This window comes from Amblyomma mixtum, chromosome 8 (assembly GCF_055824585.1).
Source record: "Amblyomma mixtum isolate Tamu chromosome 8, ASM5582458v1, whole genome shotgun sequence".
NCBI classification, from domain to species: domain Eukaryota; kingdom Metazoa; phylum Arthropoda; class Arachnida; order Ixodida; family Ixodidae; genus Amblyomma; species Amblyomma mixtum.
Genome location: NC_143019.1, coordinates 71222504 through 71236006, shown reverse-complemented (window position 1 = coordinate 71236006; position 13503 = coordinate 71222504). Strand labels below are relative to the sequence as shown.

Genomic DNA, 13503 nt, shown 5'->3' with positions numbered 1-13503 from the left:
TAGTGAAATATATGATAATGTAACAGATTAGTTGGACACCTGCCGAACAGCAAGGCAATTGTTCCGGAGCAGTTTGGTTTTCAAAAACTAAAACCTTCAGAGCGGGCACTTTTGCAAGCTAATAAACACCACTAATTAAGAATTTCGAAAAGCAGCTTTTCACTGTCGAAGTATTTTTGAACTTCAAAAAGGCTTTTGATTCCATTAATCACGACATCTTGGTCATTAAATTACCCTGGTATAGTATTAGAGGCGTTGCATACGTGTCAATTAAAAACTACCTCAACTCTCGAAAGCAGTTCGTTTCCCTACGTGAATCTCGCTCTGAGCGTCTCGTCATTAACTGTGGAGTTCCTCAGGGGTCAATCCTGGGTCCAACGTTATTGCTTCTTTACATGAATGACATAGTGAACGTCCCAAATACACCATACATTGCGTTATATGCGGACGACACGAACGCTTTCTTCTCTGGGCAAAACATGAAATATATCTTTGACGCAGCCAATAGCTGGATGGACCACCTCAAAAGGTGGTTAAACGCAAAAAAAAAATGCAATTAAACGGTGATAAAACAAAGTGTGTCATTTTTAGACCCAAGCGAAAGGAGCTGACGGGTAACTACGATTTGAAATTCGGGGACAATGTTACTCAAAAAACACTACCTTCATCAAATTTTCGGGCGTGCGCTTTAATGACAACCTTTATAGGTCGGTCCACGGTAAGTCCCTTTGAGCAGATATTCGCAAAGCGATAAGAATGATAAACCTGTCCAAGCGCTTCATTCCATTGAGCCTGAAAAAGCAACTATGTTACTGTCTAATACACTCACGTCTGCATTATTTACTTTTGGTTTAAGGGGCACCAGCGCCAAAACAAACCTCGAATAACTTTTTAGGCTGAAAAAAAAAGGGGGGCTGTCAGATCCATTTGTAACCTCGACTTCCTTGCGCACACTACGCCGCTTTTTAATATGCTCAGAATACTTGCTATAGACTACCTATTCTAACATAAATTATCGCTTAAGACATTTCGTCTCAGACAGACCGCCAATGAATATTTTAGCTAAACTTTCGTAACAAAATAAACGTCATACAACTTGAGGCATGAAACAATTTCGTTACCACAAATACGCACCAACTACGGAACGCAGGGTTTGAATTTTCAAATACCACATTAAACAGTCTCCCGAGTGCCCTGGAGAAGCTGGAAACTTGTCACTCTATCCTGTGTTTTTTTCTAATGAGGAAAATTATTTTTTGGAAAGCTCTTCTACATGGCACGCTCATATTTGTTATGTTTTATTTTCCTTAAAAGGGCTAGACAAAGGCTTTCGTATTGCTGTTTGAAACTGGTAGTTGATCACTGCAGTTATTTGAGTTTTGTCTCTCTTTTTTTCAATGAAATTGCTACTTGTGCTCTCGTTTTTTCATCTTTCTTTTGTTTTTTTTCTTTCCCTCTTCCTGTCCCTTTATTCCCGCTAGCCGCAGCTCAGGTGCTCCAGGTTTCGATGGCACATGCCGCGGCTAGCAATATAATTTTCCTTGCCGTGCTGAAAATAGTATGACGCAATAACCTCATAGAGGCTTCGTCATAGAAATATCATACAATTTGTATGACATTCTATGACATCTCTATGATGACTGTATGAATTGTGTGATAATTGTACGACAAACTGTATAAGTTTATTGCATCATACAACTTTATCAGCGGGGTACAATGTTATTTATTAATAAAAAGCCAATAATAATAATAATAATAATAATAATAATAATAATAATAACAACAGTTCCGGCTGAAAAAAGTGCGCATGTCCAGAGTGTGTGAGCAGCATCATTGAATGGACAGCACTGCGCGGCGTGCCTCCTCCCACGCAGGTACCTCTGGGCTCCGGCCAGCTGAGCCTGCTCCTCTTCCTGGCGGACAACGCGCCCAGCCTGCGTCGCCTGCACAAGCACTTCTCCCTCGAGCTGTACGAGAGGCTGCTCGACAAGCTGCAGGACACCGGGGAGAGGATATCGGTACGAAAAACGGCCCGGCTGCCAATCTTGATGCGAAAGCATTATAACGGGTCATTCGGCAACGAAACCCGGAGTCGGCGTTGACCGGCAGCAGTACTGGTCCGCAAAAATGCCTGATGACGTCACCGTGGCATCGAAGCAAAATAATAATGGCAGTGGCTTAGCTCAGCTAGGCCAGGATATACTTAGCGAAAGCAGTTTCGTCTAATGACGTTTCGGTAGCGACGTCGCATTTCGACTGGAGAAGCGAGCCTCCGGAGGCGAGCGCAACGACGAGGCAAGCGGTGTGACGTCATACCAAACAACGGTGCCGGCTCCGCGGCGAGGAGCCCGGCGTGACGTCATGCCGGATGGCGCGGCGAGCGCGCGGCTTCCGCCAGCTGCGGCGGTTGCTAGGCAACGGCTCAAGGTCGGTCTCTGTGCCTCCTCGGAGCACCGCCACAGCGAAATCGCAAGTTCGTGGCCAATGTAGCTTTCGCTACAAAATCCTTCTCTCAGAGGTTCGGGGAAATAGGTCTAGAACTTTCAGATTGCGAGGCGAGCACGATACCTGTAAACCACAAAACCACGTTGCTTCATGACGAATAAAGTTGAATCTAGTGCCCGCGTTGCCTTACGACTGTATGCTAATCAGTAGGTGCGTCATTAGGAAGGAAGAGCAAAAATTAACATAAATAAAAAGAAAATAAAACTGAAAAACAATGCTTTCTCCTTCAAAACACATGCGCAGTCTTAAGTGCCCTCCATAATTTTTTTTTTTGAAGCACCGAGGAGGACGATACACGCAGAAGCCCGCGCTTACTTCAACCAGCTATGTTTGCGTCGTTCCGATATGCCGTAGAATACTTCAGGGCCTGCCTGCCCGATTTCCCTAATTAAATCGAATTAACGTCCGGCTCCCGCCTTTTTTTTTTAATTCTCCCTCGTACGGTGGGCGGAGTCGACCAACGCGTGGAGTGCCTTGCAGCCAGCTCCGTGGAGGCAATTGCTTTCGCTTCATTTTTGTTTTTCAGGGTTCCGTGAATAAATAGTTTCATTCGCAGATAATATAGCCGCAAAATAAGCCCGCAGAAATAAAAATACGCGCGGACTATTTGCTTCTACGGACTACTATACGTATTACTCCGCCAATGGCAGAGCGGCAAGCCGCCGCGGGACTGGCTGAAAGGCACTCCACGCGTTGGTCGACTCCGCCCACCGTACGAGGGAGAATTAAAAAAAAAGGCGGGAGCCGGACGTTAATTAGATTTAATTATGGAAATCGGCCACACAGGGCAATAAGTCGAAGTTTCCAAGAATGCTCGGAACGTGTGGATCGAGTTACCGCGGCAAAAAGACGAGTTCAGATTCCTCTTCAGTGCACCTTTAAGTCTGCAGTGAAGCTCCGCCCCCATTCGGGACAGCCGCAGAGAATTCTTCCGCAACAAAAAAAAAAATAGTAGTTCGTCGTTAAAACTTTTCTTGTTATCTAACAAGCAGCCACTCACAAGAAAAAAAAATTATAAGCTCTAGGATTTTGGTACCTGGTTTGTTTAATACAGTGAAACATTAAAAATTCGATTTCGTTTACTGTTGAGATTGGCCAGCGGAGTAATACAAGACGCCGCGGACCGCGGCCCAGTGTTAGCAACTGCCGTTTTTAGTTCTTTTTTTTTTTTAAGTGATATCCTACTACAGAACGACACGAAACATGCTCCTATTTCGTGGAAGTAGAGATTCGTGGCGCCTTCCTTGCGCAGTGGCGCAAACTAGCCCGTGCTTGTTGGATTGGATTGGTTGGTTGGTTGGTTTATGGGGTTTAACGTCCCAAAGCTACTAAGGCTATGAGAGACGCCGTAGTGGAGGGCTCCGGAAATTTCGACCACCTGGGGTTCTTTAACGTGCACTGACATCGCACAGTACACGGGCCTCTAGAATTTCTCCTCCAAAGAAATTCGACCGCCGCGGCCGGGATCGGATTGGATTGGATTTTATGGCTACACCCTTTGTATCGGGCGGGCAGCGTACAATGTCAAGACCTTCTGGAGAAAAAATAAAAAAAAACGCAATAAAGAGGGAGCACACACCGATAATAAAACCCAAGATAGAGAGAGAGAAATAGAGAAAGAACGATGGCAGGGATGTTTCGGGTTGGCTACCCTGCACTGGGGAAGAGGGATGAGGGGATCGAAGAGGGAAAGAGAGAAGGGTCGAGGAGCACAGTCACAGGTTGTCACTCAAACCAGTCGCTCTCACGAATGGCGTAGTAGGCCTTGAGGACAGTCGAGTGCTGTGGCAACGATCCGAGGATCTCATCTTCTGTTAAACGGCGGGGATCCAGGCGGTCCAGAGCACAACACAGCGTATGTCTTTATGTAGCAAAAGTGCCGTCCGACATCCCAATCATTTATTTGGAGGCTCTTGGCTACTGAACGCAACTGCAGCTCTTCGGTTTGCAACTGAATTGAGCAGCCAGCAACAGAGGAGGAACACTCACACACACTATGAACGCGTGACTTAGTTCTAAATTTATGAGTACATTGGCATCTAGCACACTGTTAGTCTACTAGCGTCTACGCACCACTTTCACCACTGTGTCAGCCGCCTATTAGCCGCAGCGATTTGTCCATATCGGTTGCGTTGTCTCCGTCTTCATTCAGTTCAGGACGGCAGAGACCAAGCGCCTGATTGATCGTGGTACCCTCTGCTGGTGTCGACTCGAGGCCCGTACAGTGGAGGACTAGATGGCTTATCATTTGTCCTCCTCACAGATGGGGGACTTGAGACTCAGGCTATGAGGGACACAGAGAGTTCTAGCCCTCCTTATCTATCCCCTTTGCCAATCCAAGGCGAACAACTGCTAAGCCTTCCTGAATCACGTGACCAAACGGGGCGCAATGTTGAGAGCGACTTGTCTTTGGCCAGTACGTTGACGCGGCAATATTAAGGCGAAACCTCATCGTTGTCGACCGAAGGTTGTTAGCAGAGGTGTCACGCTTTTTCTAGCCATACCGGAAAAAAAAAATCTTTGTGCACGATGGAATCTGAACCACCATCCTTCCGTTCCGCAGCACTGCCAACGCCTATGTAGGACGCTCGAGAGTGTTTGCAGAAAGGCGTCGAATCAGGCGGATGCCTCCCAAACGCCCTCCAGTGTCCCCAGCATTTAAGATTCACAAGCAATTGTGTACTTAATTACCATCTTAACCTTACATCAGTGACACAAGCAGCAACACCGCACTTTAGTTCAACAAAGTGCCCCCCCTGAATCTTTTCGGTTACGACGCAATCCACCCACGCTTTTAGCCCGCACAGAACTCCCTACGCGTGAGTCCCTGTAAAACGGCATCCGCAGCATATAGAGAGCGTAAATTAAAATGCAGCGTCCACAAAAGTAAACAAAAAGGATCAAAAATAGCCGGCGCCCCTAAAGAACAGCGATGTTTCGGACAGGTGGTCTCTTCCTCCAGCTGTGTGTAGCGCGCTACCTCTGCCACTGCCGACGGTGGTAGGCGACACTGGGCAGCTAGGCGCCGCTGCGCGACCGGAAGTTGCTACACGAGGGAAAGAAGGATGGCACAGACAGCGCCGAGACACGTGTACTCACCCAGAGTGTGCGAAGCGCGACGGGTCAGTGCCTCGCTACACACACACACCAGCCGCAGATGAAGGGGAAAAGAGAACACGGGTCCGAAGCGGCAGACGCCCGCTTTGATTTCCCGGCGCACGAGACAGCTGCTCCTCCAGTCTCCTCCGATGCCCGCACCCCCTCCCCTCCCGTCCAGAGCCCGATGGCGATGGGGGGGTCCAAACAGGAGTGGGTGGAGGGAGGGAGCGGAATCGACGGATGGCTTGCGTGCGATCGGGGGCCCGGACACTCCGCCTGTAATGAGACAACAGGCGAGGGGCATAAATTAGCGGCGGTAGTTAACCGCCTCCCTCCGCTGTGCAACCACTACGAACTATACGCACGCACAGCTAGCTGCAGTCGCCGCCGTCTTCTCGCGGAAAAAGGTTTTAACGGCCGACGTAGCTTCGCTCGTTAAACGGGGCGAATGCGGCTCACAGATAGTAAAGCCAGGGACGAGACGTATGGGCGTTTTGTTCCGCCCGAAACGATTATCCGTTCGGACAGAGGTGCGTAAAGATCAGACCTGCCTGAAACGAATAAATATGAAGAAATAGGTGCGGGCAGCTTTTCATGCGCGATGCTGTTCCAAAGAACTGAGGCCAGCAAAACTAGAAAGGACCTTCAGTGATTATCTGTATCGATTGTGTTCACGATTTTTTTTAACTTGCGCTTTCGCGCCACAGAGATTCGGACGCCTGCGCATAAGGGCAACCTTGCTCTGCTGTGCCCTTCCTGTTTTTAAGGCGAAAGCCTGTAATGCCTCATCGTTGTCGACAGAAGCTTGTCGACAGAAGGTTGTCAGCAGCACAAGGCTGTCAGCAGAGGTGTCACGCTTTTCGGTTGGTCTAAATGGTTATGACGCCAAGTGCGCGGATTCGAAGTAATGAGGTCACCCACGGATGCATTACGCCCTGTCACAGACCAGTGGAATGTTTCTGGTCAGGAATTCTCTCGGGGATCAGCCATCGGCGAACGAAGCCGACACTGGAATTCCAGGAGTGGTATGTTCTAGAGCGGTGGTACGGGTGCGCTGTTTTTTCTTTTAAAAGTGGAGAATGCAGGCATAGCCGACTCGACGACGCCTGTCACGGAAGACTGACCTTTTGCGTTCCCTCCTGCTCTCCCGCGCGGCGCTCTGAGGGAGCTGAGCGGGTTCATGCGTCCCCTCTGCCCCGTCGTCACCGCGTTGACAAAAGCGCCACAATGATGAGGGAAAGGGTATGCTATCTGAAGAAGTATGGAGAAGTATGCTATCTGCCGGCCCGTCCAGGTTGCAGAGAGTGGTTGGGACAGTCGGGAGGAAATAGGCAGTTGAAGAGGTTGGGTGGTGTGTTTGCGGGCGTGGAGGGCCGAGTTACCGCGCCGAGGCACGCGTTCCATCGCACAAGGCCCGCCGCCGTCGAGCCATCGTCGCATCCACAACCACCCGAACCAGAGGCATCGCCGCAGCCCCCGTATGTGAATTGTCCGTCGGACTTTCTATTCTTTTTCCCATTTAACTTTTTGTATATTACTTCTTTTCATGCCCTGTACGCCTTCTTGTTCTCTGTAATTGGATTTGTGTGTTCTTTGTATTGTCTGTCTCTCTTGCTTGTCGCGTTTTGTATAGTTTTTCGGCTACCCTTCTGTTTGTTTTTACCTGTTTTTGTGTTTCCCTGCATGCGATTAAATATTTGTTTTACACCCGCAACCCCTGAGTTCCTTTGGAGTACTGACGCACCGACACACGTGCACCACGCACGGGCTGACCGACCTCAAAAAAATAACTGTTGCACAACGTTCGCTTTTAGGCCACAGGGGAGCGTAAAGCGGCCCCTGTGCCCCGACGGCTTGCACCAGGCAGCCGGTTGGTGGGCGATAGTTGTGACAATAATTGGCGTCCGCGCGACAGGACCGGTCAGCCGCGTGTCGGGGCTGAGGCTCCGAAGGGACTAAGGAGAGGGTCGTGCTAGTGGTTAGATATCCACTGTTTCCTGAGCACGATGGCAGAGGTCGAGTTTGACAAATTGGTCGAGCAGGGAAGAAGCTTCGGCTTCGACGGGAAAGAACTGTTCTCGTGGATTGAACAGGAGCGTGCTAGGCGCCGAGAGGAGAGAAATGCAGAACGCACTTGGCGCAAGGAGGAAACCGAACGCGAAGCACGTATGAGAGATGAGGAGTTGGAGAGGCAACGAGAAGAATCCAATATAAGAATGGCTTTGCTAGAAAAGGAAAAGGAGGTGTTGTTGTTGAGGCGGGAACCCGCTAGTGTCTCTGAAACGGACTCCGGGTCCGGCTCGGAAGAGAGAGGGGCGGTTAAAGGGAACAAAGTGAACCCGCACAAAGTTATGCCTGTTTTCGATGAGCAGCGCGATGACCTCGATGCCTATTTGAGACGTTTTGAGCGCGTGGCAGAGAGCCAAGGTTGGCCACGGGATCAATGGGCCACTTATTTGAGCCTGTGTTTGAGCGGCGAGGCTCTAAACGTTTTTAGCCGAATGTCCGCGCCCGATTGTACGAGCTACGACAAGCTGAAGCAAGCTCTGATGCTGCGATTTCGGCTGACGGAAGAAGGATTCCGAGAGAAGTTTAAGGGGGCATCGCCCATGAATGGAGAAACATGCTCCCAGTTTGTGACTCGGCTGAGGAACTTCCTCGAGCGGTGGGTAGAGCTTTCCAGCACCAAGAAGGAGTATACGGCTTTGTTTGAGCTGATGGTGAAGGACCAGTTCCTTTCAAGCTGTGCGACACCGCTGGAGCTCTTTCTTAAAGAGAAAAAGGACCCTACCCTCGAAGAACTGGTGGAAAGAGCGGAGCAGTACGTGGACGCTCACGCATGGGAAAATTTTTCAAAACTTGAAGCGCCAAAGAAAGAGCCGTCAGTTAGAGCCAGCTCTGATAAAAGGGGCGAAATGAAATACGAGAGCAAGTCGGCTGCGAAGCCGAATGATTTGAAAATCCAGAAATGTTTCATTTGCTCACGCCTCGGCCACCGACCCGAAAATTGCCGCGTGGGCAGAATGGAGGGCAACAGACCACCTCCGAAGTGTTTCAAGTGCGGGCGAACAGGCCACACTAGCTGGAAGTGTTGGCAGAAGAGCTCGACGAAGCCAAAAGACGCCGCTGGAGAATCGGCATCGTTATGTATCGAGGATGGATACATCGAGTTAAAAGATGGGACAAAGGTTCCCGTTGTTAGCGTCGGTCTGACTGATAAGGCTTTAACTATGAGTGAGAAGCTTCCTGTAGTCACCGGTTTGGTTGGCAACCAAAGGGTTCGCGTGCTTAGAGACACCGGGTGCAACACGGTGATAGTGAGGAGGAGCCTGGTCGAAGATGCCGATCTCACAGGATTCAAATCTCCCGTTTACCTCCTCGATCGGTCGGTTCTCATGCTTCCGGAGGCTTGGGTCGACGTTGACACCCCATACATCAAGGGACGGCTCCGTGCGAAGTGCGTGGAAGATCCCCTTTACGACCTCGTATTAGGCAACGTTGAAGGAGCCAGACATGCCGCCGACCCAGATCCCAGTTGGAAATTAGAAGCGATGGCTGCGAAGATGCCGTCCTCAAAAGGGTTAGAGCCACGAGGGAGTGGTAGCGCTGCGGAGGTGGACGCCACCGGGGAAAATGGGAAAGCAGCTTCCGCAGACAGAGATGATGACCGGGCAAACGCCGTGCTGACGAGGGGGCAGGCCCGGGAGAATGGAAAACTACGAGGACTGAGAGTGTCGGTCAACTCTGAAAACGTAAGCAGCGAAGTCCTATGCCAAGAGCAGAAGCGTGACCCCACGCTGCGGGCATGCTTTGACCGAGTGGATCGGGTGGTACACAGCAGAAAAGGAGACAGCTACCAGTTTTTCCTCCAAGGAGGAGTTCTCCAACGCAAATTCACGTCTAAATTTGGAGGGGAAAACATTCAAGTGGTCATTCCCAAGAAATTTCGGACATCAGTGCTCGAACACGCTCACGGCGGTGTAATGGGAGAACATCAGGGCCCCAGAAAAACAGTGCGCAAAGTTCGGAGTGAATTTTTCTGGCCGGGACTGCAGGCCGACGCGAAACGTTTTGTCATGTCCTGCGGCTCCTGCCAGCGGACCACTCCCAGAGGCCACACACGAAGGCTTCCAGAGAGTGATAACATCAGGGCAGACTACATGAGTCGGTAGGCTAATTGGCCCAGGCGGGTTGTTTAGATTACTGTCACACTTTTCTAGTGACAGTTTTCTTCTTTTTGTGTGTGTGTGTCCGCTGTCTTGATTACATGCAGTGATCTTTTGTATACCCTTGACTGTGTCCACTGTGATGACGTTGTGTCGTAATATAAATGTAAGCTCAGCCGTATGCTGTTACGATGCGACACGTGTCATGTGATGCCCGAATTGGACTTCATGAGGACGTCGACAGTGAGTGCAGTGCGGTGCGCGTGAACTGACAAGCGTCCGCGAGATCGAGTGCAGATACTCTTGCGTGTGTGAAGAGACTGTCGTGACTGTGCGGTGGTCAAATGATTGAATAGCCGCTTGTATGGCTGTAGGTTGTAACATGTACGCCACTTTTGAATGCTCATTGCTTTTTGTGTGTGTTTGTGACGCGGAACGGTTAAAACCTTTTTTCCATGTTCTCGTTGTTGATAGCGATTTGGCGTTGGTCTGTGCCTAGCAAAATATTATGGTATAATATTCTTTAGTGGGGGGCTGTGTCACAGACCAGTGGAATGTTTCTGGTCAGGAATTCTCTCGGGGATCAGCCATCGGCGAACGAAGCCGACACTGGAATTCCAGGAGTGGTATGTTCTAGAGCGGTGGTACGGGTGCGCTGTTTTTTCTTTTAAAAGTGGAGAATGCAGGCATAGCCGACTCGACGACGCCTGTCACGGAAGACTGACCTTTTGCGTTCCCTCCTGCTCTCCCGCGCGGCGCTCTGAGGGAGCTGAGCGGGTTCATGCGTCCCCTCTGCCCCGTCGTCACCGCGTTGACAAAAGCGCCACAATGATGAGGGAAAGGGTATGCTATCTGAAGAAGTATGGAGAAGTATGCTATCTGCCGGCCCGTCCAGGTTGCAGAGAGTGGTTGGGACAGTCGGGAGGAAATAGGCAGTTGAAGAGGTTGGGTGGTGTGTTTGCGGGCGTGGAGGGCCGAGTTACCGCGCCGAGGCACGCGTTCCATCGCACAAGGCCCGCCGCCGTCGAGCCATCGTCGCATCCACAACCACCCGAACCAGAGGCATCGCCGCAGCCCCCGTATGTGAATTGTCCGTCGGACTTTCTATTCTTTTTCCCATTTAACTTTTTGTATATTACTTCTTTTCATGCCCTGTACGCCTTCTTGTTCTCTGTAATTGGATTTGTGTGTTCTTTGTATTGTCTGTCTCTCTTGCTTGTCGCGTTTTGTATAGTTTTTCGGCTACCCTTCTGTTTGTTTTTACCTGTTTTTGTGTTTCCCTGCATGCGATTAAATATTTGTTTTACACCCGCAACCCCTGAGTTCCTTTGGAGTACTGACGCACCGACACACGTGCACCACGCACGGGCTGACCGACCTCAAAAAAATAACTGTTGCACAACGTTCGCTTTTAGGCCACAGGGGAGCGTAAAGCGGCCCCTGTGCCCCGACGGCTTGCACCAGGCAGCCGGTTGGTGGGCGATAGTTGTGACACGCCCCTTTTGGAGCAGACGACAACTAATAAAAAATAGTTGTCGTCCGCTCCGACAGGGGGCGTAAGGCATCTGTGGGTGACCACATAACATACCTCATTACTGCGAACAGAGCCACGGATGCAACCGAACTCATCGAAGCAGAGAGAGAGTCGTGCTAAAGAAGCAGTCAAAGTCGGCAGTCAGTGTGTAGTTGTAATGTGTAGTCAAATAAAGCACTGGTAGAGCACAAACAGTCTCGCAGTCAATGCCACACAGTGCGCCAGGAAAGGCTTTCGCCTTGCAGCACTATAGAGAGCCAAAGTGCCCTCCGAACCTTTTGTTACTTTTTTCCCTGACACAAAACATCCTACACGGCAGTTCACAGAAAACAAAACAACACATTTGCTCGTTCGTGTGTTTGTCAGGGGGGGTATGGAGCATAGGAGGCGGCGAATGTGCGCGTGTTGGACCAACAACGTGGCCCCACTCGCCCGGCACGACAAATATATGCAACGACCGCGAGATAGGAATTGCAGGAGCAAGCAGTACATACTTCCTTCCCGCAGAACTGCGCTCGGGAAATTGACTCACACACACAAACAGAAAACGCAGAAAAAGAGGGGGAAAAAAGGAACACCGAACAACTGTTTCGCGCTCCGATATTGTCGAAACCTCGGGTCCGCACAGCTTTGCCCGCCCTCAGCGGGAGCCTTAGGGGGTTCCCGTTACGGGCCTCTATCCATCACCTGGGATCTCCATACTACGCTCCCGACGAAAAGCTCCCAGCGTCGGGGACTTTTTTTTCTTTCAAAGAAAAACTGGAGAATAAATCTAAAGAATGCGAGGCAGGGATAAAGAGGCGCAGACGTGAAGATTGCAAAGCACTCGAGTGAACACAAACAAACAAAATCAGAGAGACAATAGCCTCGCGGCACAACCACAACGCCGGAGGCACGGCGTCGTCACGGGAGAGGCGCTTTCTTGCGGCGAAGCCGCGGGCTCCCCGGCTTCGAGTCGTCGAGTGGTGGCCGCACCGATCAATCGCAATATACCGCGCCCGCCTCTCAGCCCCGCCGCCCTCCCCCTCCACCCTTTCACCCTAACCTACGCCGCCGCCGAGCACAAAGGCTGCCCGTTACTGACACGGTTATTTACTCGCACGCAGCGCCGGAAGCCCAAAAGAAGGACTCCGAGAAGGAGATGCAGTTGCGAGGAGGAAAGGGAGGAAGAGAGAGAGACGTTTGTCGAGGATTAATTCGCGAGCGGTGCTGCCACGATGAGCGAGCCATGATCGCCGCCGGCGGCCGCAGACGAGCCCCGCAGGCGGTCGGCACTGCTGCTGCCACCTGGCGGCAGCGGAGCTCTGCAAGATTCCGGCGCATCTGGGAACGCCTCTCGTATCGGCTCGTGGGATGCGGGTGGTGAATGTGGCGGCATCTGCCGGCATGAGCACAAAGCCCTGGAGCTTTCTTTCCCGCTTGCTGTTCCAAATAGTAGTGAGGCGTATCACCAATAGGTGGCGAAGTAATTCTTTTTAATCGAAATGGGGCTGGCACGACGGCCTTCTTATGGTGGAAAGAGAGTGTTGGAAACGGTGGGGAGCAGCGTGAATCTGGCCTAAGTGTGGCGACATATGTCTTCAGTAGTAGAGGTGCTTTTTCTTGCGGAGGAAGGAAATAACTCAGCAGTGGCGGTTACGTCATATTTTTTGAAGCCGGCTGCCTCCTGCGTCCGTCCGCACCCCCCCCCCCCCCCCCCCCTGGCCGCCGTCTCAGCGCGCTTGCGCATGCGCAGCAGACAATGCAGCAGACGACGCAGCTGCGCCCAGCGTTACTTCTGGTTGCGCCGGCGGCCAAATACACCCAGTAGTCCTAGCGGAATGCGCGTGACTTCCGGCACTTTTTCTGGTGTGCAGCTCGGATAGCGAAGGCCTCTCGTATGGCCTTACCTGAGTTTTCCTTCCTCAATGCTTTTTCATGACTTTATGGCAGCCGGGGCAGCCTCCCAACATTAGCTCAACTGTCAGGCGGGCCTAGTGTCGACACCACGTTGAGAAAGAGATCGGGCAACTCCACAGCGAATGCTGATGTCACGTGAAAGGATAGTGCAAAAGGGTAACCCTGACAAATGAAAAAGGAGGTTCAGAAAACTTTCACTGACGAAATAAAACGGTAAAAAACTGATGTCATAACTCTGCCTGACGGCTGAATAATAGATAATGAAGTCTTTAGCATACTGAAGACGTATTAGTGTACATG

The 13503-nt window shown here is 50.8% G+C and overlaps 2 protein-coding genes across 4 annotated transcripts in view; one reads left to right on the top strand and one right to left on the bottom strand.

The window, feature by feature from the left end:
- The window catches only part of LOC149332913 (uncharacterized), a 333095-nt gene that overhangs the window by 174810 nt on the left and 144782 nt on the right, over positions 1–13503 (bottom strand). Inside the window, exon 2 of one of the 3 annotated variants that reach the window (XM_089558485.1) lies at positions 5601–5880. The exons of 1 other annotated variant lie outside the window; for it this stretch is intronic. The gene's annotated coding sequence lies outside the window, so the exon portion shown is untranslated. The remainder of the gene's footprint in view (positions 1–5600; positions 5881–13503) is intronic. One more of the 3 variants, XM_089558487.1, reaches the window with a different exon arrangement.
- The window catches only part of LOC149332920 (leukocyte elastase inhibitor-like), a 32822-nt gene that overhangs the window by 14278 nt on the left and 5041 nt on the right, over positions 1–13503 (top strand). Inside the window, exon 5 of the mRNA XM_089555771.1 lies at positions 1875–2018. Coding sequence (XP_089411897.1) covers positions 1875–2018 — 144 coding nt within the window. The remainder of the gene's footprint in view (positions 1–1874; positions 2019–13503) is intronic.